The 25,560-nt window shown below is 42.1% G+C and overlaps 1 protein-coding gene and 1 long non-coding RNA gene across 3 annotated transcripts in view; one reads left to right on the forward strand and one right to left on the reverse strand.

The window, feature by feature from the left end:
• The window catches only part of GSK3B (glycogen synthase kinase 3 beta), a 144,570-nt gene that overhangs the window by 86,085 nt on the left and 32,925 nt on the right, over nucleotides 1-25,560 (forward strand). For both annotated transcript variants that reach the window (XM_061365476.1, XM_061365477.1), the window contains exons 4-7: nucleotides 7,541-7,651; nucleotides 10,941-11,071; nucleotides 12,869-12,975; nucleotides 22,788-22,885. In XM_061365476.1, the coding sequence (XP_061221460.1) occupies nucleotides 7,541-7,651; nucleotides 10,941-11,071; nucleotides 12,869-12,975; nucleotides 22,788-22,885 (447 nt within the window). The remainder of the gene's footprint in view (nucleotides 1-7,540; nucleotides 7,652-10,940; nucleotides 11,072-12,868; nucleotides 12,976-22,787; nucleotides 22,886-25,560) is intronic.
• LOC133218756 (uncharacterized) lies at nucleotides 19,116-24,681 on the reverse strand. Its single transcript, XR_009727257.1, has 3 exons — nucleotides 24,246-24,681; nucleotides 22,114-22,265; nucleotides 19,116-19,783 (listed from the first exon to the last, which is right to left on the reverse strand). It is a non-coding gene; the product is annotated as an uncharacterized LOC133218756 (long non-coding RNA).

Consider the following 25,560-nt stretch of genomic DNA (forward strand, 5'->3'; position numbering starts at 1 on the left):
CTCTTTTTCTCTACTATGCTCTCTCTTCAGAGAGGGAAAAACTATGACAGGAAATGTCTTTCTTGATGAAAGGGAAAGGCTTAGTGCACATCACCTAACAACCAAGGCTTTTCACTGATCAAAGGTAGACAATGCAAACCAGTTGTCTCGGAACAAGTCCTGGGAAGGTTGCTTAAATGTGGATTATATAGGGAGGCTTGACTTCTGCCCTTATGTTGTCATCATAGCTGACCCAGCTGGCAGTTTCTGCCTACACCAGACTGTGTTATGTTGAAAAGCAGCCAGCATTAGAGAACAATTCGTAAGCTTTGACAAGTAGGTACAGGAACTGTCTTGGGACAGTTCTTAAACTCAGTCATGAAGAGTCAGGGAATAGGCAAGGAGGTATTTTGCCCAACTTTTGTAGTACTAATAGAAAATAACAGACACTGAAGTTGAGTCTTCAACTGCTTTTACCCCCCTGGAGTTATCTGCTCTGCTTCTAGGCTTACGGTTCCTTTACTTTGGTGGCAGCCACATCACTGTTTTGAAATAGATGTGGTTATAAACTGCGAGTAAAAACAGGCATGTGTGGTCACTGGATGCCACCATTCCTGTGTACAAATAAAGTCAGCTACACAATTGTTTGCATTTTCAGATTTTTCCAGTGTATCATGGCTACTCGGTAGTTAGGGTAGGAAGGCTGCAAATTCTCACTTTTACCTTTGAAAGCAGGTCCAAAGCGTTAGTCTCTAATGTACTATGTCAGCCTTCAGGAGAAGAGAAGGAAGATGGGTGTTTCACGGCACTTGGTAAGTGTGTGTGAAATACATGCTGGTTGTAGCTATAAGAAAAAGTAGAATAATTGGGGTTTTAATTCTTAAGACCAAAACTCTGTGACTTTGAACCTTGTTTGTTGTCTAAATCTAGGTGGTTAAGCCAGGGTGAAGGGCATATCTTACCTCATGCTGACGCTCCGGTGTTTAAATAATGCACTCTGAAAGAAGGCATAATCCAAGTGAAATACTGCAATCTGTTTTCTTGCTTTCTGACTCCCAAGTTAAACCCTTCAGTGCTTCTTGGCAGAACCCTCGTGTAGCTGCCATCCTGTAACAGCTCTGTGTGTAGCACCTACCTCTGAAAAACATTGGTGGGTGGTGTCATAGGATAAAGAAAACAGGGTCCCCTTGAGTAAACTGACTGGCTTATTTACCTCATATAGCCCCAATACTGATGCCATGAGATAATTTCAGTGAGAAGTGCACTCTGGAGGCATGTTCCTTAATTGTAGGTTTATGGCTTATCTTTGTGCTTTCAGCATGAATAGGCAAGTAAAATGAGTTTCATCAGAGTGCAGTTCCATGTTCCTTTCTCCAAGGCCATGTTTGGACGAGGCTTGGAGCAACCTGGTCTAGTGGAAGGTGTCCCTGCCTGTGGCAGGGGGTTGGAACTGGATGAATTTTAAGGTCCTTTCCAACTCAGACCAGTCTGGGATTCTATGAAATGCAAAGTTAAGGAAAGGTCTGCATTGTTCATCTCCTCTCAGTTGTGCTAGCACCGCGGATCACATGGATTCCATCTCAAAACTAACTCAAATTGTAACCTGGGATTAAACAAAAAAAAAATATAAAAGCGAGAAATCACCTGCAAACCACATCAGACCCACAGCCACGCTGTTACTGATCTGCGAGGAAATGAAAACTGCATGAGCATGGTTATCACTTTGCCCAAATGCTGACCAGTAAATTCAGTCACCCTAGAAGAAAGAGTGCCCAGAATAGCTTCTTAACCTTCTGTTGTGGTTTAAACCCAGCCAGACAGCTCGTTCACTCACTCCGCCCCTTTTCCTCCCTCTTTCTTTCCTTTACCTCCCCCCCCCTCCTTGCTCCCAGAGGGATGGGGAAGAGAATCGAAAGAATGTAACTCCCATGGGCTGAGATAAGAACAGTCCAGTAACTAAGGTATAACAGAAACCACTGCTGCTACTACCAATGATAATAAAGAGAAAATAACAAGGGAAGAGAATACGATACCACCCGTCGAAAACGAGTCTGACCCAGAAGACCCCGTGTCCTTCTGGGTAACTTCCAGTTACTCCCCCGGGCATGACGTGCTGTGTATGGAATACCTCTTTGGTCAGTTTGGGTCAGGTGTCCTGTCTCTGCTTCCTCCTGGCTTCCCCTCCTCCCTGGCACAGCATGAGGCTCACAAAGTCCTTGGTCAGGGTAAACATTACTTAGCAACAACTAAACCCATCAGTGTTATCAGCACTGTTCCCAGGCTGAAAGTCAAAACCACAGCACTGCACCAGCTACTAAGAAGGAGAAAAATGACTGCTACTGCTGAACCCAGGACACCTTCTTATCCTATTACTTGATGCTCAGAGAAATTGTCCTTAGATTTCAGGTAGGAATTCAGGAGAACTTCTAATATTTTAATAGGTACTGGCATAGTCTTCAGGTTATGCCTTGGGGTTTTATAGGTTTTTGTTTTTCCTTTTGCCCTCAGTCTACAGTTTGCATATATGACCTCCCTGAGTTCTATTATTGTGTTGGTGGTAAATAGTTATACTGTGCCTGACTAATGTTGATTGGAGTTTTACACATACAAGTTACAAATGTGTGTGAGATCTATGAGCAAGAGTAATGAAAGCTGGTAGAACTGACTCAGGATTAGTTTGAGGTTTGTTGAGGCAGGAGGGGATCATAGAGAAGGAATGTTTGCACTTCACGTGCAAGGAACAATCCAGAAGAATGAATCTTTGAAGTCAGTGGCTGTTGCTTTATATATTGGCCACAGTTAAGCTCAAATGGATGGTGCTTAAGAGATTACTTGGGGAGATTGAAGGAGAGAAGAGTTTTGGAAGTGGAATTAGAGACCTTTGTGCAGCCTTCACTTTGTTGGTAATGTCAGTTTTGCTCAGTCTTCAGCCATGTAATATGTGATGTTCATGTGCCAGGGTACTTGACTTGCAGCCTGGGTTATCCCCATTTGCTGATACAAAGAAAAATAAAGAAGTTGCTAGAATGTTTTAGCACTTGTGTCTTAGACTTTTTCATGCCTCTTATTATGCCATAGTCTGTATTAGTATTCACTTGCATGAAGTGTTCCCAACCAAAGTGAAGTGGTGCCTGAATTATCGGGTCTAGAGAGGAACAGAGCAGTTCAGTGGCAAGGGGGGGGTTATTTTGTTGTGGCTTGTTTTGGAGCAGTGTTTGTCAGCTGAGGATTTACCTGCCAAGTGACAAAAAGCAGCTTCTAACATTTGAGACGACTGCAGGTACAGGAGCCACATTGCTACAGTAAAAATCCCACTGAAATACATTGATCCTGTATTCCAGTATCTGGCTCTGCGCTCGCCCTGTTTTGAAAGGTACATGGTTGTAACCTGGGTAAGTACAATCTAAGAGTGCAGTACAGGCTGGGGTCTGCCCAAGAAGGGGAGGAGCTTGGAAAGAGACCTGGGGGTGCTGGTAGACAACTCAGTAGGAGTGAACAGCATGCTGGTGTGGCAAAGAAAGCATGCTGGGGTACATCAACAGGAGAATCACCAGCAGAGATGAAGAAGCCATTATCCCATTCAACTGTGACCTTGTCAGGCCACCCTTGGAATATTGTGTTTAGTTTTGGTCCCCACTGTACAAAAATGATGTGGACAGGCTGGAGAGGGTCCAGAGAAGGGCCACAGAGATCTTCCAAGGTCTGTGAAGCCTGCCACGTGAGGAAAGGCTGAGAGAGCTGGGCTTGTTCAGCCCAGAGAAAAGAAGGCTTAGGGGAGACCTTATCACTATGTTCCAGTATTGAAAGGACGGCTACAAAAAAGATGGGGACACCCTTTTTACAAGGAGTCGCATGGAAAGACCAGGGGTAATGTGTACAAGATACTTCTGGGCAGGTCCTGGTTGGACACTAGAGGAAAAGTTTTCACAATGAGAACAATCAGCCATTGGAATAATCTCAGGGAAGTAGTGAACTGCCCAATATTGGACAGCCATAAGGTTTGGCTGGATGGCATGCTGGGACATATAGTCTAGGTCATGCTTTGTCAGATGATCCTTGAGGTCCCTTCTGACCTGCTGTTCCATGATTCTATGATAACCTTAGCAGCAAGCACAGAACGTGGATGCATGTAAACATTTGACCTGCTGAGGAAAGCTCTTTCTCTGGGATCTGTTCAATCCCAGACTCCTAAGGAGAAGTGAGGTACTTAATGACATCTTGTGTTTGCTTTCTGTCGTTTATACGATGCAGTCTTCTCTGGAGACTTTTCTCTGCAGGGGTGTTCCAGAGGTACTTCTGATGCTGAGGTTACCTTGATTTGTTCCCAGCCCAGCAGTTTTGAAATAGCAGTGTGGGAACAAGTTGTGCAGAATACATGGCGAGGTTTCCTGTAAGGGAAAGATAAGCCTTGATCCTCCTCCTTGATGCTCAAGCAGTTGCCCTCATTTGGCAAGCTCTTGGAGCTAACCCTGTTTCCTACTGCAGTACATCTGGGTCACTGGAAAAATATGTGTTTAGGAGGAATGCACAAGGCAGGCAAACCAGCTTACATCATCCTCAGAGCTTGTCAGGCCACGACTGCTTCCTAGCTTGTCCTCAATCTTGTTCAGGGGAATCCAGGTAACTCAGATGTTATTTTCATCCAGTTCATGCTCACAGAAAAGAATGAGGGCTCTTGAAAATTGTATTCTGAGTGTTTATCAGATTTGCACCAGGAGGAGGAGGTAGGTCAGAACACTTGAATCATCTTTAATTCATGAAAGTAGGCATTTAGAGCACTTCTGGAGTGTCAGTTACTTGTGGCAGGAGTGGAATATGCAGCTACTTGTATAGCCTGCACCATAAGCCCTGCCTTTATAGTTGCATGCTAAAGTTCTGGATACATCAAATGGTACATCAAAAATTGTGTTTGTTGACTGGGGGAAAGGTAATTGTGTGCCTCTATGTTCTAGATGATAATGTGTGATACACATTTACAGCAATACCATGCAAAACCCATGTGCTTTTTTCAGGGATAGCATCAAAACTCACAGGCATTGATTGGGTGAGTGCAAAACTTCCATCTCTGCTATTTTGGGGCCTTGAGGTTTTTTTTATGCTTGCATTATGTCATGCATTGAATTAGTCCCATTTCCAACAGAACATAAAAATGGAGGAGAGAGAAGCAAATCAAAGGTGGTATGGACTAGTAGAGTTCTGTAATTCTCGAAACTCACTGTTGTAAAGTAGTGCAGAGAGGTTGTAATGATCAGATGTATGGCTGTTTTACATGTCTTCCTTTGCTTGTACTATGAAAGGAAAATGAAACCACTATAATTCCATTTCTACTCGTTTTTCTCTCTAATCTTTAATGTAAATCTTTTTCATACATGGAACATGAACCTTTGCATGAAATAAATTGATCTCAGTAACAGAGTGCTCTGTGCAGTGACTTGTTGCCAGTAAGACTTTCCCATCCTCCGAGAGGCAAGCTTTCAACATAAGCATCAGGTTGTATCTACACTGGATTAAACAGAATTAATATTCATGAGACTGTCTTCTCTCTTGGTGTACAGGTTGCCTTAGCAGGCGTAAGTTAACTTTGATTTTTCAGGACATTGGTTTTCTGTATTTTATAATTAATACCTTGAAAGCTCTGACGTAAGAAGTGGTGGTGGATTTTTATTGGCTAGAAGAGTCAGAGAAAGAACTTCTCTTGCTGCAGGAGGGACAGTTCAAGAGAGCTACATACTTGCATTTTAGCATACATTTGCACATCTGTGGAGTTCCAAGGCCATCCTATATTCCCTCTGCACTGCTGATAGTTGTCCTTCCTCAGCCATTTTGCTCTTCAGCCTTGTCCCCAGATTCCTTCATGTTGTTACCTAGCTCCTGGAGTGGCACTGGAAGAGGCAGCAGCATAGGCAGGGTTTTTGGAGGCTGCTGTTCCTTGTCTGTGTTGCAGAAGTACCATAAGAACAGATGTAAGTTAGTGGGCCATTGTCATTTGTTTAATACTGGTGCTATTACCAGAGTCATTTAAGCTATGATGTTAAAAAAAAGCATCTTTCTGTAGGAAAGAGTGATGTAGGCAGAGCCTTGCAAGGGGATTTGGCCTATTAGGAGGTATTGATAAGAGCTATTAAAATGTCCTGAAAATACAAATAATGGTGAACAGACATCTTGAATTATGAGTCTTTAACAGCACACAAAACCAGCAGTTCTTTGCATATTGTCTATTCAAGGCATGTATTTTTCTGCATGTTCCCATATCTTTACTCGCTGGAGACTGCTGCTCTTTGCTGAGGCAGCACAGAGATGGGTAAGGAAAACAAGAGCACTGTGAGAGTAACACACCACACTCCACGCTTGAAGTGACCTTTTAAAGTCACAGTAATACTGTTAAATTGCTATAGCTAAATGAGGTTTGGTATTAAGATACCAGCCAGTGGATCTGCTAGCAAGGGGCTCCACTTGAAGACCTGGGAGTTCTGTACTGTTTCCATCCATGTAAAGTGTTTATGTATTGCCTTCCTCTACAGTAAGATCTAGCTGTTAATACAGCAAGTGCAGGAGAGGTTACTTCTGGTTAATTCACCTAGCTTTCAAAAGTAAGATTTCAGGTTGATGCAGTTAATTATACCCACCCCTCAACATAAATGTATTCACAGTCCTGATGAGATTTGCACAGAAGAATGCATTAAAATAGCAGAAGTATTTTTAAGACCTGTTTTGCTGCTGAGAGTTCCCAGTTCCACAGTTAAGCAATGTGATTATGGTACTCTGTCATTTAATTCCTGTTTGTTCTTTCTTTCCTTTGCTGATGTATTCTGTAACAAAGTACCTTATAATAAAGCTACTTTTGTTGTTCTTCTGTGTTAAGTTCACATGGACCTCTAACGTGATCTTTGGTATCAAAATTGATACTCAAGTCTTCGGCTTGTTCTGTTGTGCTATGACTGTATGTTTAACTTGGAGATAACTGGGACATCAAAATATGCATGAACAGAATAGGTAAATATGGTAACACTGGCTTATGCTCTATGAATGATTAATATGTATTTTTAATCCCTTAATAGTTAGGAATTCAGTAAGATCAAAGTAACAGTTCTAAAAGATGCAGGGTTTTTAAACTTTGTGTGTGTGCATAGTTGTTGAGGAGTGAGTTTGGTGTCTTTAAATTTGCACTTGTTGGACTCGGCTGGGTAAGAGACTGATGAGTTGATGAATTGCTTTAAATAATGATGCAGATGTCAGCTTGAATATCTCCGAATGAAAATATTGATTGGGCAGCATAAGTATATCCTTGTCCCTGTTTGTAATCAGAAAATGCCTCTTGTTGGAGACCATATTCATTAATGTGACCTTAAACATATGTTTGGCTTAAATATTAGTGCAGAAGTGCAAAGCCTGAAGGAAAAAACAGTTTGGTGGCAGTTCACGCTCCCACTAAAGATGTGTACTTAAAATGTCCGCAGCTTTCTCATCCCTGTTGGTTTCTTTGAGTGCTTTAATTGTACTTCATGCTTCAAATCTGTTGCTGATTCTCTTTTTCTTTTTTCCCTTCTCTGTTTTCTTTCAGAAAGATGAGGTGTACCTCAACCTGGTGCTGGACTATGTTCCTGAAACAGTATACAGAGTTGCCAGACATTATAGTCGGGCCAAACAGACACTCCCTATGATTTATGTCAAGGTAGGTGACTGATAGATGTTGTTAAGTGAAGAAGAATATCATAGGAGTAAACTCTGTGGATACCTCTTTCCTGACATAGTTTTCTCACATTTTTAGGAGCATATACATCACGAGGCAAGGAAAAAAAAGATACTGGAATGACTGTTATGACAAAGGAAGGACAGGAGAGGCTTAAAGCACTCTCAAAGTCTTGGAGTGGGTGGGGGAGACTGAGTGTGAGAGGAGTTCTGGGCTTTTAAAGTACCTTAGAGACTGACACCAGCCAGATGAGCAGCTTCAGTTTCCTGAGGAGATGAAGACACAGTAGTACAAAGGTCAGGAATTGGAAGAAGATGTCAGGAAGAATAATGGCCTCCTATCTGTTGTATTCCCCTTTTCCTGGCCTACGAGTAAGAGTTCATGTGCTTCTGTTGGGGGCATGAAAGTCATAGTTTTGTCCCCATTTGGAGCTTGTATGCACAGTGTAGCCTCAAAACCTCACTTAAGTTGCCTGCGTCTTTTGTTGTCTCTTACGAGATAGTTAATGAATAAAATTTCCTTTTCCTCTGTAAAATTGGGACCTATTTGGGTCTTGTAGTTTCATTTCATACAGTGTGGTGACCACAATCCACATGCTAGTGAATGATCACATTTTCATATGGCATTAACTTGCTAACGTGGCACCAAAGTAAGACTAAATGGAAATAAGCCACAAATATTCCTGATTCTTACTGATTCCTCCAGAATCCTCTTTAAAAGCCTTATTCTTAACATGATAGTGGGGTTGAGAAAAGAACATGAATTTGATTGTAAGAAGATGAAAGTTGTAGAGGTGAAAGCTACAAATAGTAATTATTCCAGTAATGAAGTGTTGTGCCACAGCTGTATATGCATTAATTATGAATGGCATGTCTCTTCAGTAGCCACCACTGGAGCCTGCTTTTAAGGTAGGCCTAGAGAGTTGGGGCTCTTGAGCCTGGAAAAGAGAAGGCTGCGTGGAGACCTCATAGCAGCCTTCCAGTATCTGAAGGGGGGCTATAGGGATGCTGGGGGTGGACTCTTCATTAGGGACTGTAGTGATAGGACAAGAGGTAACGGGTTAAAACTTAAACAGAGGAAGTTTCAGATTGGATATAAGGAAGAAATTCTTTACTGTAAGGGTGCTGAGGCACTGGAATGGGTTGTCCAGGGAAGCTGTGAATGCTCCATCCCTGGCAGTGTTTAAGGGCAGGTTGGACAGAGACTTGGGTTACATAGTTTAGTGTGAGGTGTCCCTGCCCATGGCAGGGGGTTTGGAACTTGATGATCTTAAGGTCCTTTCCAACCCTCACTATGCTATGATTCTATAATATCATTCAGTTTCTACTGCAAGGTCACACTGTTTGGTCTGTTGGTAAACAGCTTCAGGTTTATATGTACCCCAAAATCTGTTGGCTTAGCTTTTGATAAATTATTCGTATAACTTTTGTCAGCACTCTTGTCCTAATTGCTCTTCATTATGGGAACGTGGGAAAAATTGTCCTTACTTATGCTTTGAGAGAAAATTCTGCTTCAGCTCTTTAATCTTCCTGGCTGCTCGGGACTTCCCATTCCAAGCAGCCTGGAAGGCTGTTCTTATTTTTCTGGCAAAGCAAGCCTTTCTCATGATTCTGTATTTAAAAAGATCATGTTACCTTGATGTCATAAAAGCTTTTGCAATTCCTGAACCATCTTGCCTACACAAAGGGCAGATCATACCTATCTGTTCATGTTTGATTGATACCTAGGCAGGCAGAGAGGTACTTACCCTAGGTAACAACAAAGCTGTTAAAGAAATGCAGGGAAGCTTTTCTAGTAATCTGCTTACTAATTTCTATTTGTAACTTCCAACATGCTGGAAGAAATTCTTAGAAATGTTGGTTTTGCTGGGGGGAGATGAAAAACATACCTTCTAAATGCTGCGTGTGTCAACTTGACTTCTCAAGTTAGAGCAATCTCTTGCGTTATTTTGCAATACACTTGCACAATACATAGGTAACACGTCAAAACCCATGTTTGTTTGCTTTTCTTTGTGCACAGTTGTGGTTTTTAAAAACAAATATGAAAACCAAACACCTAGAGCCAAAATTCAAATGATTCTCCTCCCACTCCTCCTTTCCCCACCAAACAAACAACAAAAAACAAAGGAGAGAGAAAGTGTAAAGACAAAGATAGTGGTGAAAGTGCGGCAAGCATGACCTGATAGCAGTATCTAGCAATTGCACCCGGTTTTAGGCCGTTAAAGGTGAACTGTGGAGCATGTGCTTAGCAAAGGAAAGTGTGGAGGTGCATCTCCAGTACTGTGTCCTGCCTGTAGCTTGATTCTTTAAATGGAACCTTGTGGGGGACGCAACAAAGATAAGAAATCACCAGGCAGCCTGTTGTCAACTTTGAAACAGGGCTTCCCACGCCTTTATGGCAGTATATGCTATATGACCCTAATTGTATCCAGCAGCTCTTTATTCTCCATAGCTGAAAGCGTGTAGGTCCAGCAGCTGAACATCCTCCCCTTGCCACATGGTGCTCTCTTGGCTTTGTATCATCTCCTCTTGCAGTATTCATCCTTGCTAAGGGTTTAGCCAGCCTTAGAAAGGGGGAAGAGAAAACTTTCCCTCAGCATACCTGTTTGCTGTGCCTTGCATAAGATTTTGAACAGTTTGTTTTATCTGCCTTCTCTTTTTGCCCAGAGATTTGAAATTAGAATGAGTCTGTCCCTTCACTGAGGGAAACGGGGAGATTCACTGAAGCGACAGGCTGAGACACTACCATAGTCCTTGGATGACATTTAGTATATTGTTAATAACTTCATCAACAAAAGGGTTTTCTTTGGTGTTTGGGGTCGTGGTTGTTTGGGTTTATTTTAGTTGGGTGTTTGGATTTAATGGGTTTTTTATAGTTCTTGTTTAATAAGCTGTAATTCTTCATTTCTGTGACGAAGCTGATTTATGAAGCAAACTGAAACACTTGTTGTGTGTTTTCTGTGACTACCGTTATTTATAACTGTGGAAAGCTGCACAGTTATTCTTTTTTGGATCGTGCTCATTTTGGAAAAAGGGCAAAGGAACAAATTTGAACCGCGTGTGTGGGTATGTGGCAAAGGATGGGTGAACAAGGTATGCAAATACCCGAACATCTTCGTAGCACTAACATGCCTTCAGTAGGATCGTCTTTTAGTGTGGGTTTTGGTTTTGTTGGGTTTGTTTTTCTTCTACTAAGGGTTTATGTTAAAATAATTGTTTCCCCTGTTTCTGACTGGGAAAACCATTCCTTATGCGCTGCTTCTTTGTTCCAGTTATACATGTATCAGCTGTTCCGGAGTTTAGCCTATATCCACTCCTTTGGGATCTGCCACCGGGATATAAAACCACAGAACCTCTTGCTGGACCCTGATACAGCTGTTCTAAAACTCTGCGACTTCGGAAGGTAAGTGCATCTGTGGCCTGAAACCTGGTAAAAAGAGCTTCCTTCAAAGTGAACCTGGCTACAGCTTTGCAGAGCAATCCTCTGTTCTCCAGGAGGTCCTCATCTGTAGTTTTGAAAGAGAAATTATTTATACTCATGTTTTCCTCTCAAAGTAAGTTTGTATGAGAGAGGGGGGTGTAAAGGATATCAAGAAGCGGGGAATTTAAGTTCAAGCCTCTTATTTATGAAGGCATTAGAAAAATAAATACACTGTCATATAGGTGAAGTACAACACCATGGAAAAATATAACCAAATATTAGGATGAAATGTGTTTGGGAAAGAGGGGGCAGGCACACTGGTATGATAACCTAAAAAGGCTAACGTTACACTTTATTAGTCTATTTGTATATACACCAGTTGACTTAATATTTCAAATACCATAAGAGGCTCAAGATCAGAAGCAACAATTCTAATTGAAGCTCTTAGTGGGCTGTATCCTAGTTTCCCATGTCACATTTATTTCTAGTTTCTGTTTAAGTCAGTCACCTTTAGAGGCCAACCCCAATCTTAGAGCTGATACAGAAATTTGGGGAGTCCACATTGAGACAGGAGACAGGTTTCTCTCCAGGAAAGTTCTGTCTTCAGGTTGTGGTACAACTTTGCAGACTAAAATAGTTAGGGCATATGTGTGAGAGGTCACAGAAGCTGCTGTTGCTATATTAGTTTGCCCATACTGAATGGGAATGTCAGATGGGGGTTATTCAAGCAGCACATCATCATGCCTCGTGGCTTGGGAATCTCCTCCTCAGCTCTACCTCACCAGTGCTGGGAAAAAATAGGAATCATACTGAACTCAAAAGTAATAATGCATAAAAAGATGGTACTTCCTCTGTGCTAACATGGAAACCAGTAGGAATTTGTCAATTGTTGTTTCTATATGGAAAGTGGAAAACTGAGACTTTTTAACACAGGCTAAATGGGTGGTGGGAGTCCTTCTTCCCTGGGAGGCTGAGAGTAGTGTCTGGAAGGCTGGACGGATGATCTGGCTGGCTTGCCACTCTGCTGGGTTTGGTGCTACTTGGTTGAATGTCTTATTTCTGAAAGGGCAGTTTTGTCTTCCACCTCCTTTCTGTCCAACACATGGGGCTAATTAAGAAAAAAGCATAGCATGTTCATAGACTCATGTTCTGAATGTAATGTGCTCTTGTGTTCCTTTATTTACTTCCCACATTAGTGATTGGGCCAATATTGTAAGTTAGATCCTTTGTGCCTGATCTCTTGCAGTATAAATGAAGCCTTCATGTTAATTGTGGCACATTAACATGTGACTGCAGTGGCAAAGGTTTTTTTTTCCTTTGTCTCTTCCTAACGCACTCCCTTAAACAGCAGGGAATTAGAATATTGTGATGGAATGTTCAAACCAAACCAAACCCCAGTCTTAGTTCTGGTGAGTATCCAGAGCTTTTGAACCTTAAAAGGGAACTGTGTTTGACTGAACTGTATTCTGTCCTCTTTTTCTTTGTAAACAAACCTTTGTACCTGGCAAAAGACAGCTGCCAGCCAAAAATCTGACCCTATTTATCACCTAATCTGTAGGCACAATTTCCTTGGCTAAGTCCAGTGTAAGGTAGCTGGTGGATTGAACTGATTTCGTGGTAAGTCATTTGAGTTTATGGCTTTCATCAGCTTAGAAGAACATGGTACTTCAGTATTTAGGAATTGGAGTGAGGAGTGCCAGAGCACCTTAATGTGGGTCTGCACTGCAGTGCTGTAGAACTGTTAATTACTTAAAGATTATTATTTTGTTTTCTTTACAGTGCAAAACAGCTGGTTCGTGGAGAACCTAATGTCTCATACATCTGCTCTCGGTACTACAGGGCACCAGAGTTGATCTTTGGAGCCACCGATTATACCTCCAGTATAGGTATGTATGTGTGTGTGTGTGTGTGTGTGTTTGTGTTAAAATCTATACCAACTACAGGAGTTTGTATTCTGTAGTGAAGTTTTCCAGAGTTAAGGAAGTTCTGTAGTTAAGGTTTCCAGAGATCTTGGATACAATCCTCAGAGGCAGAATGTTATTGTAAATGGTCAGGTCACACTTCTTAATGACATACTCGCATTTTGTACACAGCTGCTGTGATTTCGATGTAGATTTCCATGTCAGTTACATTAGGAAAGGGGTTTTAATGTATTAAGAGAAATCTGATTTCAAACAGAAAAAAATCCAGGTAGCTCTGCCAAGTAGTTTAGAAGTAAATATGAGATCTCAAGCCAGAAAAGCACTTTGATGACTTAAAACCAACTGTAAAGAATGACTTGCAGAAATATGGACTACCGCCTCTTGATACACTGTGATTTAGATACGTAGAATTCTGCAATGTTACTTACTTGGGTTTTAGCAAAGAGTTGTTTGGGGGGGGCAGGGGGATGGGAAATGTAGCCTGATGATTAGCTTTAAACAATCTTGACAGATTTAATGTATTACATACAGCAGTCTTTCCGATTTGACTTATTCTGTGAACTTCTACTGTCCTTTAGTCGTTAATTTTGAACACAAAGAAGATGACTTTCTAATACCTGGCACATAGCTGTGTCATGGAAGTTAACTAGGGAAGCTGGAGGTTTTGGCGGAGGACAGGGAACAGGGAGGTTTTCTTACAGTGGAGTCCTAAAACTGAATTGCAGAATGAAAAATCCTAAGACTTAACAGCAGTTTGTTGTGTGGTTGTGGGTAACTTCTCAGGTTTCTAGTCAAGGTATTCCCCAGACTCCCTCTGAGTGCTGGGTTAAAGAGACAAGATTTGGCTCTCAAGTTCCCCAGTATTGTGCTAAGCTTTTACCTTGCTTATGGACCTGAGTCACTTAGGCAAGGCTTAAGATGTTCAAGAAGATTTGAAGATCATGATTAAATCTTGGAAGAATATTGTTTATAACCAGTTAAAGTATGTTTAGAGTTTGTATGTTCCAACTGGTGTTAGAGGCTGGCTGGCTCATTCCAACTCCAGTTATTGGAAAAAAAGAAGTCTTCCTGAAGACTTACCTGCTCTAGCTAGTGTTTTTTTCCCCTTGGTTATTCTTCAGTATGTATTGTAGCAACATTTGTGTGTCTCCCTGGTAGAAAAAAGGAGGCAGAACTGTAAGAAGTCTGGGAAAGTAATGGCACAATGAAGATAAAAGGGCAGGACTTACTTAATGGTTCGTTGCTGCCAAAACTGACAGCCACAGCCATGCTCTTCCTTGCCTTTGGATACTCTAGCTCTCACAGTTTACTGTTTAATACACCAATTCAGCTTCAACTGACAAGAGACATCTGGTTAGGTCAACATTCTCCTACCACGTGTGAGTTGAATCAGCATTACTGTGTGGTCTGATAAGCAGCAGAGCCCAGGTAGAAGCAAAGTGAGAAGAAGACAGCTGATCCTGACTGACATCATTTTTCCAGCTGAAAGTGAATAGATTGGCTCAGCTGCATTATCAGAATGCACTGAGGCAACTTGTTCCTGAGGATAACTGCATAAAGGAGGGCTTTAGGTGAGCACAAGCGACTGCTTTATAGATAAGCGTGTAAATTGCTCTTGTTCCAAAGGCATAGTGACTTTAATCTTGCACTGTTTTGCAAAGCTCTGTTAAAGTTGCTCACTCAGTTGTTTTTTGCTGTTTCAGTTTTGCTCTTTCAGTTGTTCGGTTTCTTCTTACCTGCTGGTCTCTAAAACAGCTATAATAAAAATAGGATTGGAGTGAGGAGTCCATTTTCCACTTGCCAAAAGCATCATGAATTTCAGTCAGTGGTCAGACTTTGTTGTGTTCTCCCCTGCAAAACCACCCCGTTTCCCCCACTCAAGCCTGAAACTTGTACAGACTAGCTTGAAAATGAGGTTTAGCAAGTACTCCTTCCTTCCTGTCCGTTTCCCCTTCCTTTTCCTTCTCAACAGAAACTTTGCATTTGGGAGCTGAGAAGCAAGTAAATGTTTTTACAGACTTTACAGTTTACTAGTGTTCTGCAATATGCTGGTGATTTTAGGGGTTTAGTTTTGTGATGCTGCTGTATCCAGTGGTGGTAAATACCAGGATATTCCTTCATTCTTGTTGGGTAGGCAGCAGTAGCACTTAGTGAAAACTCTTCCCCATTTCACATAGGATTGCTCATGCAAACTCAACCAGCATTCTTCCTACACCAACCAACAAACACTGATAGGTTTCTGACACGAGAGGGAGAGGAAGGAACATTTAATTACCAGTACTTTATCCACAGCTCAAAGTATAGGGAACTGTGAAACTTTTCAGTCTCCTTTCGTGGATAATACAGACATGCTTGTGTTTTCTAGTTCTTGTTTCCTTCTGAATTGCTAATGCAACAGCCCTTTCCTGCTATTGAGTCTCTTTATATATAAATCCACTTATGTGTGGTAGCAAAAACTGAGCTTACATGTAAGGTAGAGATCTTTACTTCTTTGTTTAAATACACTGTCTTAAAACTACATGAAAAGTAAGTGTAGAATATGATGCCAAAAAGTGTTCTGAATAGAACTTTGTGTACATTATCTGCAAGGCATCCACTCTTTTCGTAACGTTTTTGTTGTTTGCTAACATTACTGTAGGGCTTATGATTAATAACACACTGCAATGTAGTCATTACTGGAAGTGCTTTTTAAGCTTAGGCAGTGGCACTGTGGTGGCCCAAGACTGACGGTACAGCCAGCCTGCACCATGACCCTTTCAGTAGTTCTTCATCTTGTTTAGCACTGTAATCAGGACTTGCATTAGGCTGTCTGGCTTCATCTAGGTTGTCTTTTAACACCTGAATTTGTCCTTGCAACATAACTTGCTCTTCAATTAGCAGAAACTAAATTTGGTTCCAGGATGTCTTTTCATCCTGGGTGTCGCAACAGAACTGTCAACTGGTGTTTTAACTTTCAGGATCTTGATTATTTCGTGAAAGTGTATGACTTGTATTTAACCTGAAAGGTACCTTAAAAAACACCTCACAGCCAGGGTAGAGTTTGTTGCACTTTCTGTCAAGTACTAAATTGGTGCAGTATTTAAATATATACTGTAGCGAAAGGAGCATCAAAACGCATTAATGTGTGCCATCCAGCAGACCTGGGACTATAGTTAAAATAATGAGCTGGGAAATGACCTATTCAGGTTCTTAAATAATGCCTGTTGCCAAATAGCTACAAATCCAGGCCCATAGCAGCTCTGTTGTCTACCTGCCTTAGGACTTCAGGGATTTATAAAGTGATTCAGAGCAGCCTGAGGAGAAGGACTTGGGGGTGTTGGTTGACAAGAAACTGAACATGAGCTGCTTCAGTGTATGCTTGAGCCCAGAAAGCAGCTGTGTCCTGGGTTGCATCAAAAGGAGTGTGATCAGCAGGTCGAGGGAGGTGATCCTTGCCCCTCTACTCTGCTCTCCTGAGACCCCACTTGCAGCACTGTATGCAATTCTGGTGTCACCAGCACAAGAAGGACATGGAGCTGTTGGAGCAAGTGCAGAGGAGGCCACGAGGGTGATCAGGGGCTGGAGCACCTCCCATATGAAGATAGGCTGAGAAAGTTGGGGCTGTTCAGCCTGGAGAAGAGAAGCTGTGTGGGGGCCTCAGCAGCTTCCAGTGTCTGAAGAAGGTCTACAAGGGTGGTGGAGAGGGGCTCTTCATTAGGCACTGTAGCAATAGGACAAGGAGTCATGGGTTCAAACTGAAATAGGGGAAGTTCAGGTTAGATACAAGAAATAAACTCTTCACTGTGAGGGTGCTGAGGCGCTGGCACAGGGTTCCCAGAGAAGCTGTGGCTGCCCCATCCCTGGCAAGTGTTCAAGGCCAGGCAGAACAGGGCTTGGAGCAGTCTGCTCTAGGGGAAAGTGTCCCTGCCCTTGGCAGGGGGTTGGAACTGGATGAGCTCTAAGGTTCCTTCCAGCCACTCTGATTTTATGATTTTTCAGTGATTAGGTGCAAGCATTCATTTCAGTTGGGTGCCTCCATAGCTTGGGCCTTCATTCACGTTTGACTAGGAATTCTGCAAGTGTGTGCGTGTCCCTCTGGCTTGCTGGGCATGGCACGCAGTTTTGTTCCAGCAGCTCATTTACAGGAGGGGTTTTTTTTTGCAAACCATGCCCTTCAGCTATCCCTTGACAGCATTTTGGCTGGAGCTTGTTCCTTGTAGGTCTGTGTGTGTGTTATGCCATCCCAGAGTATGTTGCTAGCATGCTCCTGGCTGCACTGGTCATATGGGTGCTGCTGCCTGCTGAAAGAACTATGGGATAGCTGCCCACATTCCCCTGCAGTGCTCTGGGACAAACATAGGCGCTGGAGCAGGGGTGGGTGCAGATGTTTCTGTTGCTACGTGATCTTCTTGTATAAAAAGAAGCTGCACAGTTAAGCTTTACATCCATAACGTGCATTGTTTTACTAGGTTAGTGGTGGGGCAAGGGAGGGCTCGCTAGAACGTGGCACTGCTTGCAGCTAATAAAAAAGTCTGCTGGCCTCCGTGTGTTTCTCTGTCCCTGTGTTGGCGGGAGTTGAGAGGGTTCCAGAGGGAACATTTATAGCCACTGGCAGGGAAAGATTGATCTGTGTGGATGTATCGCTGGCTTTTCTTGGGGTGTCCAAAAATAGGTATCATGAAGTTATTCATTCACTTTCCTAGCAAGCACTTAGATGGAGGGAGAGAGTATTTCATCTCGGCAGTCTGGAGCAGAACCTCCTCTGGAGGCGTGCGTAGTTGGGCTGTCTCAGGCTTTCTTGGGGAAGAACCATCACGAGGTGTGTTCAGAACCTGTCACCAAACAGTGAAAAGGGTTTCTCTCTGTCTCGGATGGCAACTCCCAGCGCTGAAAATCAGCATGTGTGTTAATTTACTGAACTATTCTATCACTTCTTGTAGCTTCATCTCTTCGTTGCAGAACAGAGATACATGCGTATAGCTTTTGTTCCAAACACTGGAACAAGCATGGCTTTCCAAGCATTTTCAGGTTTCAGCCTAGTTCTATCTCCATGATCTGTGGTTGCTCAATGTGCAGAACTTGCACTGATGTAGCATGTGTGCCCATAATCCAGAACTCTGTTCTTGTTCTGACACCCCAGAAAGTGTTCCAAACAAGCAGCAATAAAGAGCACTTTGGGCTCTGGCATTTGGCAACCTTCATAGGGCTACTTTTCTGACTCCTGATTTCTTTCCTGCTAGTTTGTGTCTGCAGTCTCCAGAGCAGTAACTTTGAGTTATCTCCAAAATGGAGGAATTCCATCAAGACCAAGGAATAGTGACACAAAGATAAATAGGTGAGGGAAAATAAGCATAGGTAAATGTGGCCAATAAAGTGTCAGATGAAGGAAAGGTTATAATTGTACCAAAGAGATAAGAGCAGGCTCAACTTTCTTCCTTCCCTCTCTTCTTTCCTTTCTTTTTCTTTCCATCCTTCTGTCCTTCTCCAGATAACAAGTTAGAGGAGCTGGAATGTAATACAATGAATGATGCTCATGCCATGACGAAGAAGGCCAGCTGCTCAGCTTAGAAAGGCAGAATCTGAAATCACAAAAATGAAACTGGCAGATTGGGTATTCTGTCCCAGACAGCTGGAAATGGCTATTGCCCACTTGTAGAATTAAAGCTAAGGAGTATATTTTGCAGATTGTCCTGCTGGATGCGTCTTCGTGAACTAAAGAGAAATTTCCTTTTATTACCTTCTCTAATGCTGCAGCAGCATTCAAAAGCCAGGGCATTGTACAGATTATATTATTAGACAAGTTAATATCCACCTAACAACTGTGATGATCAAGAAAGTAATAGAAACTTAAGGAAAGTTTTGTAGTGTAACAGGCCGCATGAATCTGTGTGCTTAAATTAGTGCGGATAGGCCACATCATGATGGTATTTCTCTAAGTGTTCTTCAGTCTACAAAAGCGATGGCATTAGCTGCTCTTAGAGTGTGTGAAAGCTATCTGAAGTAAGCTTATTTGAAGGTTGCTTTTGGCTGGCAGTTGCATTTACTGTCCATATTGTTTAGACTACATCTCACCGAAGGTATGGAGAAAGTAACCTTGCCTACTTTCTTCTATTTCAGCATTTTCTCCTAAAATTCCACATTGTTCCAACTAGTTTGGCTTATGGGTGATTTGTTAATTTGTTTTCAATGAACAAGTCAATGTTTAGGGTTCTCTCTTACCTTGTTTAAAATCAGTTTAAAACACGTGAATGATAATCATATTTTGCCTAAATTAAATTGCACATATTAAAAAGAAACAGTTCACAACCATGGGAGTCAGTAGTTGCACCAGAAGGTTGCTCTGGAAGATTATTAACCTATCATAATTTGAGCTGTGACTGTGCTAAGGCAGAAGAGGGTCTGGAAAGGAGCTATCAAAACGTGATATGAACTACCTTATTGCTTCTCTTAAGTAATGTGTCTTTAAATATAGAATGTAGTACATTGTTTATGTCCAGCTTGAGAAAAATGTTACCATCCTACACGCAAATTTTAGTCCTTTTAAAGCCAATGCCATACATTCCATCAAGTTCTGCAGAGGTGCAATTTCCCAGTTGCTTCCTTATTCTACATAGCTCATGAGAGCTGTAGAAACACCTTGTGTAAGTGGTGTTTGGTTGCTATCCGTGCTTGGAGCTGCTGCAGTTAGCCTCTGCTCTTTGGCGTTTGTTGAGGATGCTTCAGGGGTTTGTTCACTTCCTTGCCCAGGGAACATTGCCCAAGTCCTAATTTGGAAGTTGGTGAAATTACAATCCTGGATAAAAAAAAAGTTGGGAGTTTTAGAATGCCTGTAGCTTATTTCAGTGTGTGTTTAAAGTGTTAGCAAGGAAAATTAAGTAGGCTTTTCATAAGGAGTTAAGTTACCCAATTTGGAAGGTGTTGCTGCACGAGGGAAAACTACATAGGTTTCCAGTGGATGAGTTGTGAGTTTGATGGTTTAAACCCATTGCAAATGCAGCAAGTATTCCTCAGACATCCCCACCACTTCCCTCATGGCCTTCATTCTTTCTTTTTCTCCTTTGTCCCCATGATGCCCTCACCTGTCTCATGTACCCTCTGCTGTTCTTGCTTGAGCAAGGGCCTGTGCATCCTTCAGCGTGTTGGCAGCTGCAGTGTGGCAAAGTGGGGGTGAGCCTGGCACACCCCACAGGGATGAGCCCGCTTGTCCTTAGCACCAACACTGATGCATGCACTCTCTGCTGTTTATACAAAGCTTCAGTAATGTATTTGAGTCTTTGGCCTTTCAGACTTTACTGAAATTGACTGGGGAAGTGCAAAAGCATTTAGGGAGCCTGGGAATGGATAAGCCAGAAGAAAGCCAACTTCATGGAGCAGCCAGACCAGAAGGTCATTTAAAACAGTTTTAAGAAGCCAGAGTCTAATTTGAAAAAGCTCATGCTAGCATAGTTTCAACATTTGTAGAGGGAGTGAGTTGTGAATGCTGACTTACACCAACCCAGGGCTGACACTGAGAGTATGTTCTGACAGATACTTTTCCTTCCCAGATATTGTTTCTTTTTCAGTGCAAAATAAGGGTTGAAGTTGTACAGAATCATTATAACTTTGGGGTACCATTTGTTTTGTATACTCAGTGTAAAGGACTTCACTCTTTCAAATCCCTTTAAAAAGACTTCTGAGTTACAGTACTCTGACTGCTTTTAGTACATTTAATCTGTTTCTTCAGTACTTGTGAAGAAATCTGTGCTACCTGTTGAACTGTTGTATAATTTCCTATAAACCCAGTAGGCATGGGATGACATACAAAGTGTTTCTTTGCTTCATGTTTTTGTTGCATACATTGGTCCAACAGCAGGGGCTATCAGGGAGAAACTTTGTTTAGCATTCGAATACAATTAAATGTTCCTTTGTTGTCCGAAAGAGATGGCATTATGACCATGTCAGCTTTTATTAAATATGACTAAAAGATCAAAAAGCGTGATCTGATATGTTTGCTTTTTTGATACTCAAGACTGAAACTGTGCATTATTTCTGACTGCTGCTCATACTGTAAGTTGTTTTAGGATAAAACCTGATGTGATGTTTGTACCAAGGCGTTATGTAAAAATGCACCTGTTTGATACAAAAGTGAATTACCTTGAAAGCTGCAGTTATGAGCAGTTGAAAGCTGCAGTTACGAGCAGTGCTTTTTGTTCACTGTATGTTCCAGTTGAACCTCATCTTTCTTGAGAAAAGGGGAAGGTATTTTCGCATGGCCCCTCTCTTTCATTTAGAAATGGGGGAAGGAAGAGTCTGTCTTAACAGATTATTTCATTGTCAGTCTTGATATCCTGAAAGTTTGGGGGTGTCTTGCTGGATTTTATTTTTATTATTATTAATATAATTATTATTGTTGTTATTATTTGCATCAGTCTGTAGTGGTTATGACAAAGTGATAATAGACTCTTTAGAGAACTGTCAGAGACATTTTCCTTCCACAGGCCTTTAACCATAACTGACAGTGTTATGTATATCGTGCTCCCCAATGGCATAGTTTAAATACAGTAGGGGAATAAGGATCTCTGTCATAATGTTGAGTAATCTCAGGCTGGAACAGGCCTCAGGAGGTAAATTCTCTGGGGTTTGAGTGCTGCTGATGCTGTTGTTTTGGGGAGAGAGGTTAGCTTCTAAAAGTAGGCAAGGATTTCAATGGAATCAAAGATGAATGGAGGGGAACTGGTTTTGCTCTTGTCTCATTTGGGGCATTACAGTATTGTAGGCTTTACAAATCTTCCATTAAACTGTTTGTTTGAGGCTGGATTTTAGTGTAAGGCTTCAGATGTGTACTGAACAAATGAGGACTTTTTAGAAAGCCTAGTCAGTCTGGTTTTGGAGAAGCAGTTATCTCTGCATCTAGGGGCAATACTTTTGCTGTGTTGAGCAGCTTAAACATCAGTATTCAGTGTGCAGTTCCAGCAGATTCTCACAAACATCTGCTACGCAGTGCTTACTGCATTTGCTTTATTAGATTTTTCATTTAAATGAGCTGTGTTTCGAAATTAAAATGCTATATTCTGTAGTACATTTAGATACATTCTTAAGTTGCTGTTGTAATATGCAGTGGTCATATTTTTATGTAAGATATACCTGTAATTGATTATGAAAGTTTTCTTTGTTTGGAGGACTTGCTGCTAATGACTACTTGTGGCTTTTGGTGTACATATGAACATTAGTTGATGGCTTCTTTTGAGGATGCTGTTGACCTTATCTAGACTTGCAGTTTCGCTGTCCAGCCAACCCTGCAAATGGAATTAGCATAAAGATTAGGTCTGAGTGTGACTGAGTTAGAGAGGCTGTCTCCCAGATTATGTACTGCAGGATACAAGTGATACTTGCAGCACAGGTTCGCCTGCTGATAGATGAAAAATTGAGGCTATTCAGCAGTCAGAAACAGTAAAATCATCAGCCATCGTCTGATCAGTGATTTAAAAACAACACAGGGTTTGGGAAAATTCCGAATTTTCAGCTGGCAAATGTTCTCAGATCTTTTCCCTACATGTTTTAATGTCAATACATGATGGCATTTAACATACTTCCTCAGTTCTCATTGTCTCATGGTTTGATTTCTAAGCCTGCTCACCATTGCTTCATGCTAGGTGTCTTTTTTTCTAGGAATGTGTTTATTTTTAGTTGTGTTAAATACTCTATTAAACATAGCAAAGAATAAAGTAAGTAGCTTAAAATTGCTGGGGTTTATAGAAATTGCCTAATATGTACCTTTTACTGATACCTTTCCCTTTCCTCTGCTTTCCCTTTTTTAGATGTGTGGTCAGCAGGCTGTGTATTGGCTGAACTGTTACTAGGACAACCAATCTTTCCAGGTGACAGTGGTGTGGATCAGTTGGTGGAAATAATCAAGGTATGGAATTTTAAGTGTTGCTTTGACTGCATTATTCCTTGGGAATCAGCATGAAAGCATGCATTGGTATAAACTTGCCAACATACAAAATTCTGTCACCATTGTACAGGGTGCTGTGTGTAAACCATGTTTGAGAACACTTGTCATGATCTTTGTTTGCACCTCTTGCAGTCATGCATAATGATATATCATCTTTTAACTATGCAGGGTGGGGGGTTTCCTCTCTTAAAGAATTGCACTTCCAGTGTGCTTGGAAATAGTGCTTACATACTGAGCCAATATTTATTAATGTGTGATTTTAATTCTTTAAGAATCTGGCTCTTTTTCCTTTGTTGTATGCAGTTGGTACTTGGCTTTGAAAACGGTGTTATTAAATCTCCTTGTGCCAGATATGTAGCCTTCTTCTCTTCCTTCCTTCCTTCCTTCCTTCCAGCTCTTGGAGGTGAGAGGTGAGACAGGCCACTCCTTTTTGCAGATGCAGAATCAAGAAATTTAGGGCAAAAAGATCTTCCACCTGAAGAGTCTTGTTTTTCAAGTGGAAAGGCCTAATGTTTCAGAATACATAACATTTGTGTATCACTTGTGTCCAAACACATCTTGATTGTTTTGTTTGGTGAGCTGTGAATATTCTGTGATTTCTCCAATTAGAGGCATGGAAGACTAATTCCAAGTTGCATCAGTTTACACAAGAAACACAAGTGGAAAACTAGAGTTGCTCTCAGAAGTAGGGCTGGTGATGGCATAAGTGACATTTTTATCCTTTTAAGAAGTGTCTTGGAGCAGTGTGCTGCTTTCTGCTATACTGCTTTTGCAAGACATGACGTGGTCCCTGTGGACACTTCAGGTGGCCAGAGTTTCTCAGGAGTTTATGCTGTAATCTGTGGTGTTTGCCTTCCAACATGTTCAAAAAGTCCTGTTTTGCTTCTTTATTAATCTCTTCAATCTTGAGGAATTAGATCCAGTAATGTTTTTGTAATTGTGACTGTTTATATAATGGTGAAATTCCTCTAAGTCCTTCTGTGGCTTGATCAGAAATCTGAGAGTAGAGAGGACTTACCAGCAAAACCAGAGTGCTTTGCCCTAGCACTCCTTTGGTTTTACAATGTGGAGTGGAAGTAAAATAATCAGGAACTAGATGTCCTCTCATGATTGACATACTTGCCAAGCAAAGACTCTGGTTAGGTTCAGGGTTTGCTAGAAGCTCTTATCAGTTGGATGTTCTTCTGTGATGGGGTCACAGCATTGGTGGATAAGGGAAGAGCGACTAACATCATCTGCCTGGACTTGTGGAAGGCATTTGAGCCCAGCACAGCATCCTTCCCTCTGAACTGGAAGAGCATGGATTTGATGGATGGACCACCTGGTGGGTAAAGAATTGGCTGGATGGCTGCACACAGAATTATGATCAATGGCTTGATGTCCAAGTTTAGATCAGTGACAAGTGCTGTTCCTCGGGTCGCTACTGGGACCAATCTTGTCCACCATCTTCGTTGGTGACATGGACACTGGGACTGACACACCCTCAGCAAGTTTGTGATGACACTGAGCTGCATGATTCAGTTGATACGGTGGAGGGAAGGGATGTGATTCAGAGGGACCTTGACGCGTTTGTGAGGTGGGCTGATGCCAACCTTATGAAGTTCAACCAAGCCACGTGCAAGGTGCTGCACCTGGGTCAGGGCAATCCCAGGCACATCTAAAGGTGGGCAGAGAAGTGATTCAGAGCAGCCCTGCGGAGAAGGACTTGGGGGTGTTGGTCGATGAGAAACTGAACACGAGCAGCTTCAGTATGTGCTTGAGCCTGGAAACCCCCCCATATGCTGGGCTGCCTACCCAGAGCATGAGCAGCAGGTTGAGGGAGGGGATTCTCGCCCTCTGTTGCTCTCTGGGGAGACCCCCCTGCAGTCCTTATCCAGCTCTGGGGCAACAACACAAGAGGGACATGGAGCTGTAGGAGCGAGTCCAGAGGAGGCCACGGAGGTGCTGCGAGGGCTGGAGCAGCTCTGCCCTGGAGACAGACTGAGAGAGCTGGGCTGGTTCAGCTTGGGGAAGACCGGATAGCATGCTTCTGGTACCTAAAGAAAACTGAAGAGGAACTTTATGCTTTTGTAGCCTCAGTACAGTTGAAGACATACGCAATTCTGCAGCATAAAAGTTGCCAGAAGTGTGAAGTCCTAGGCACAGCATAAAACATGAGGTTGTATTAAATTCGATTTAGGATTCATTAAAAAAAACACGTTTTTACAGATGGTGACCACCTCTTCCATTTGCTGCCATAGAATACTACTATTTAAAGCTTTTAATGTTACACAGACTTACTTTAATGCTTGCTGGCTGTAGGAGAGGCAGAGCTGTGGGATCTGAGAGTTGTAGAATGGCAGTGAACTTTGTAGGTTGCAGGTTGGAACCTGTGAGCTGCTGTTCAACTACCTTGGAGTTGTTCTTTTTGATACTTTCCTTGGAACTGTCTGAAACTGTGAAAGGCAGAGAAAATGCAGTAAACTCCCCCAAAGGGCCGTAGTGAAATATTTATCCACACATTTGGAAACACATGATTTTCATCCCTTAAATTTACTTGGTTCCACTGCAGGAGAGGTCAGCTTAGAAACTTTTCTCTTGCTTCCTGTCAGTTCAGGATGACTGAGTCACAGTCACTGTCATAGAACTTGAGCCAA

Source organism: Neopsephotus bourkii, unplaced genomic scaffold (assembly GCF_033783945.1).
Source record: "Neopsephotus bourkii isolate Nb327-2 ecotype Australia unplaced genomic scaffold, CSIRO-AGI_Nbou_v1 NB_1287, whole genome shotgun sequence".
Classification (NCBI taxonomy): Eukaryota; Metazoa; Chordata; class Aves; order Psittaciformes; family Psittacidae; genus Neopsephotus; species Neopsephotus bourkii.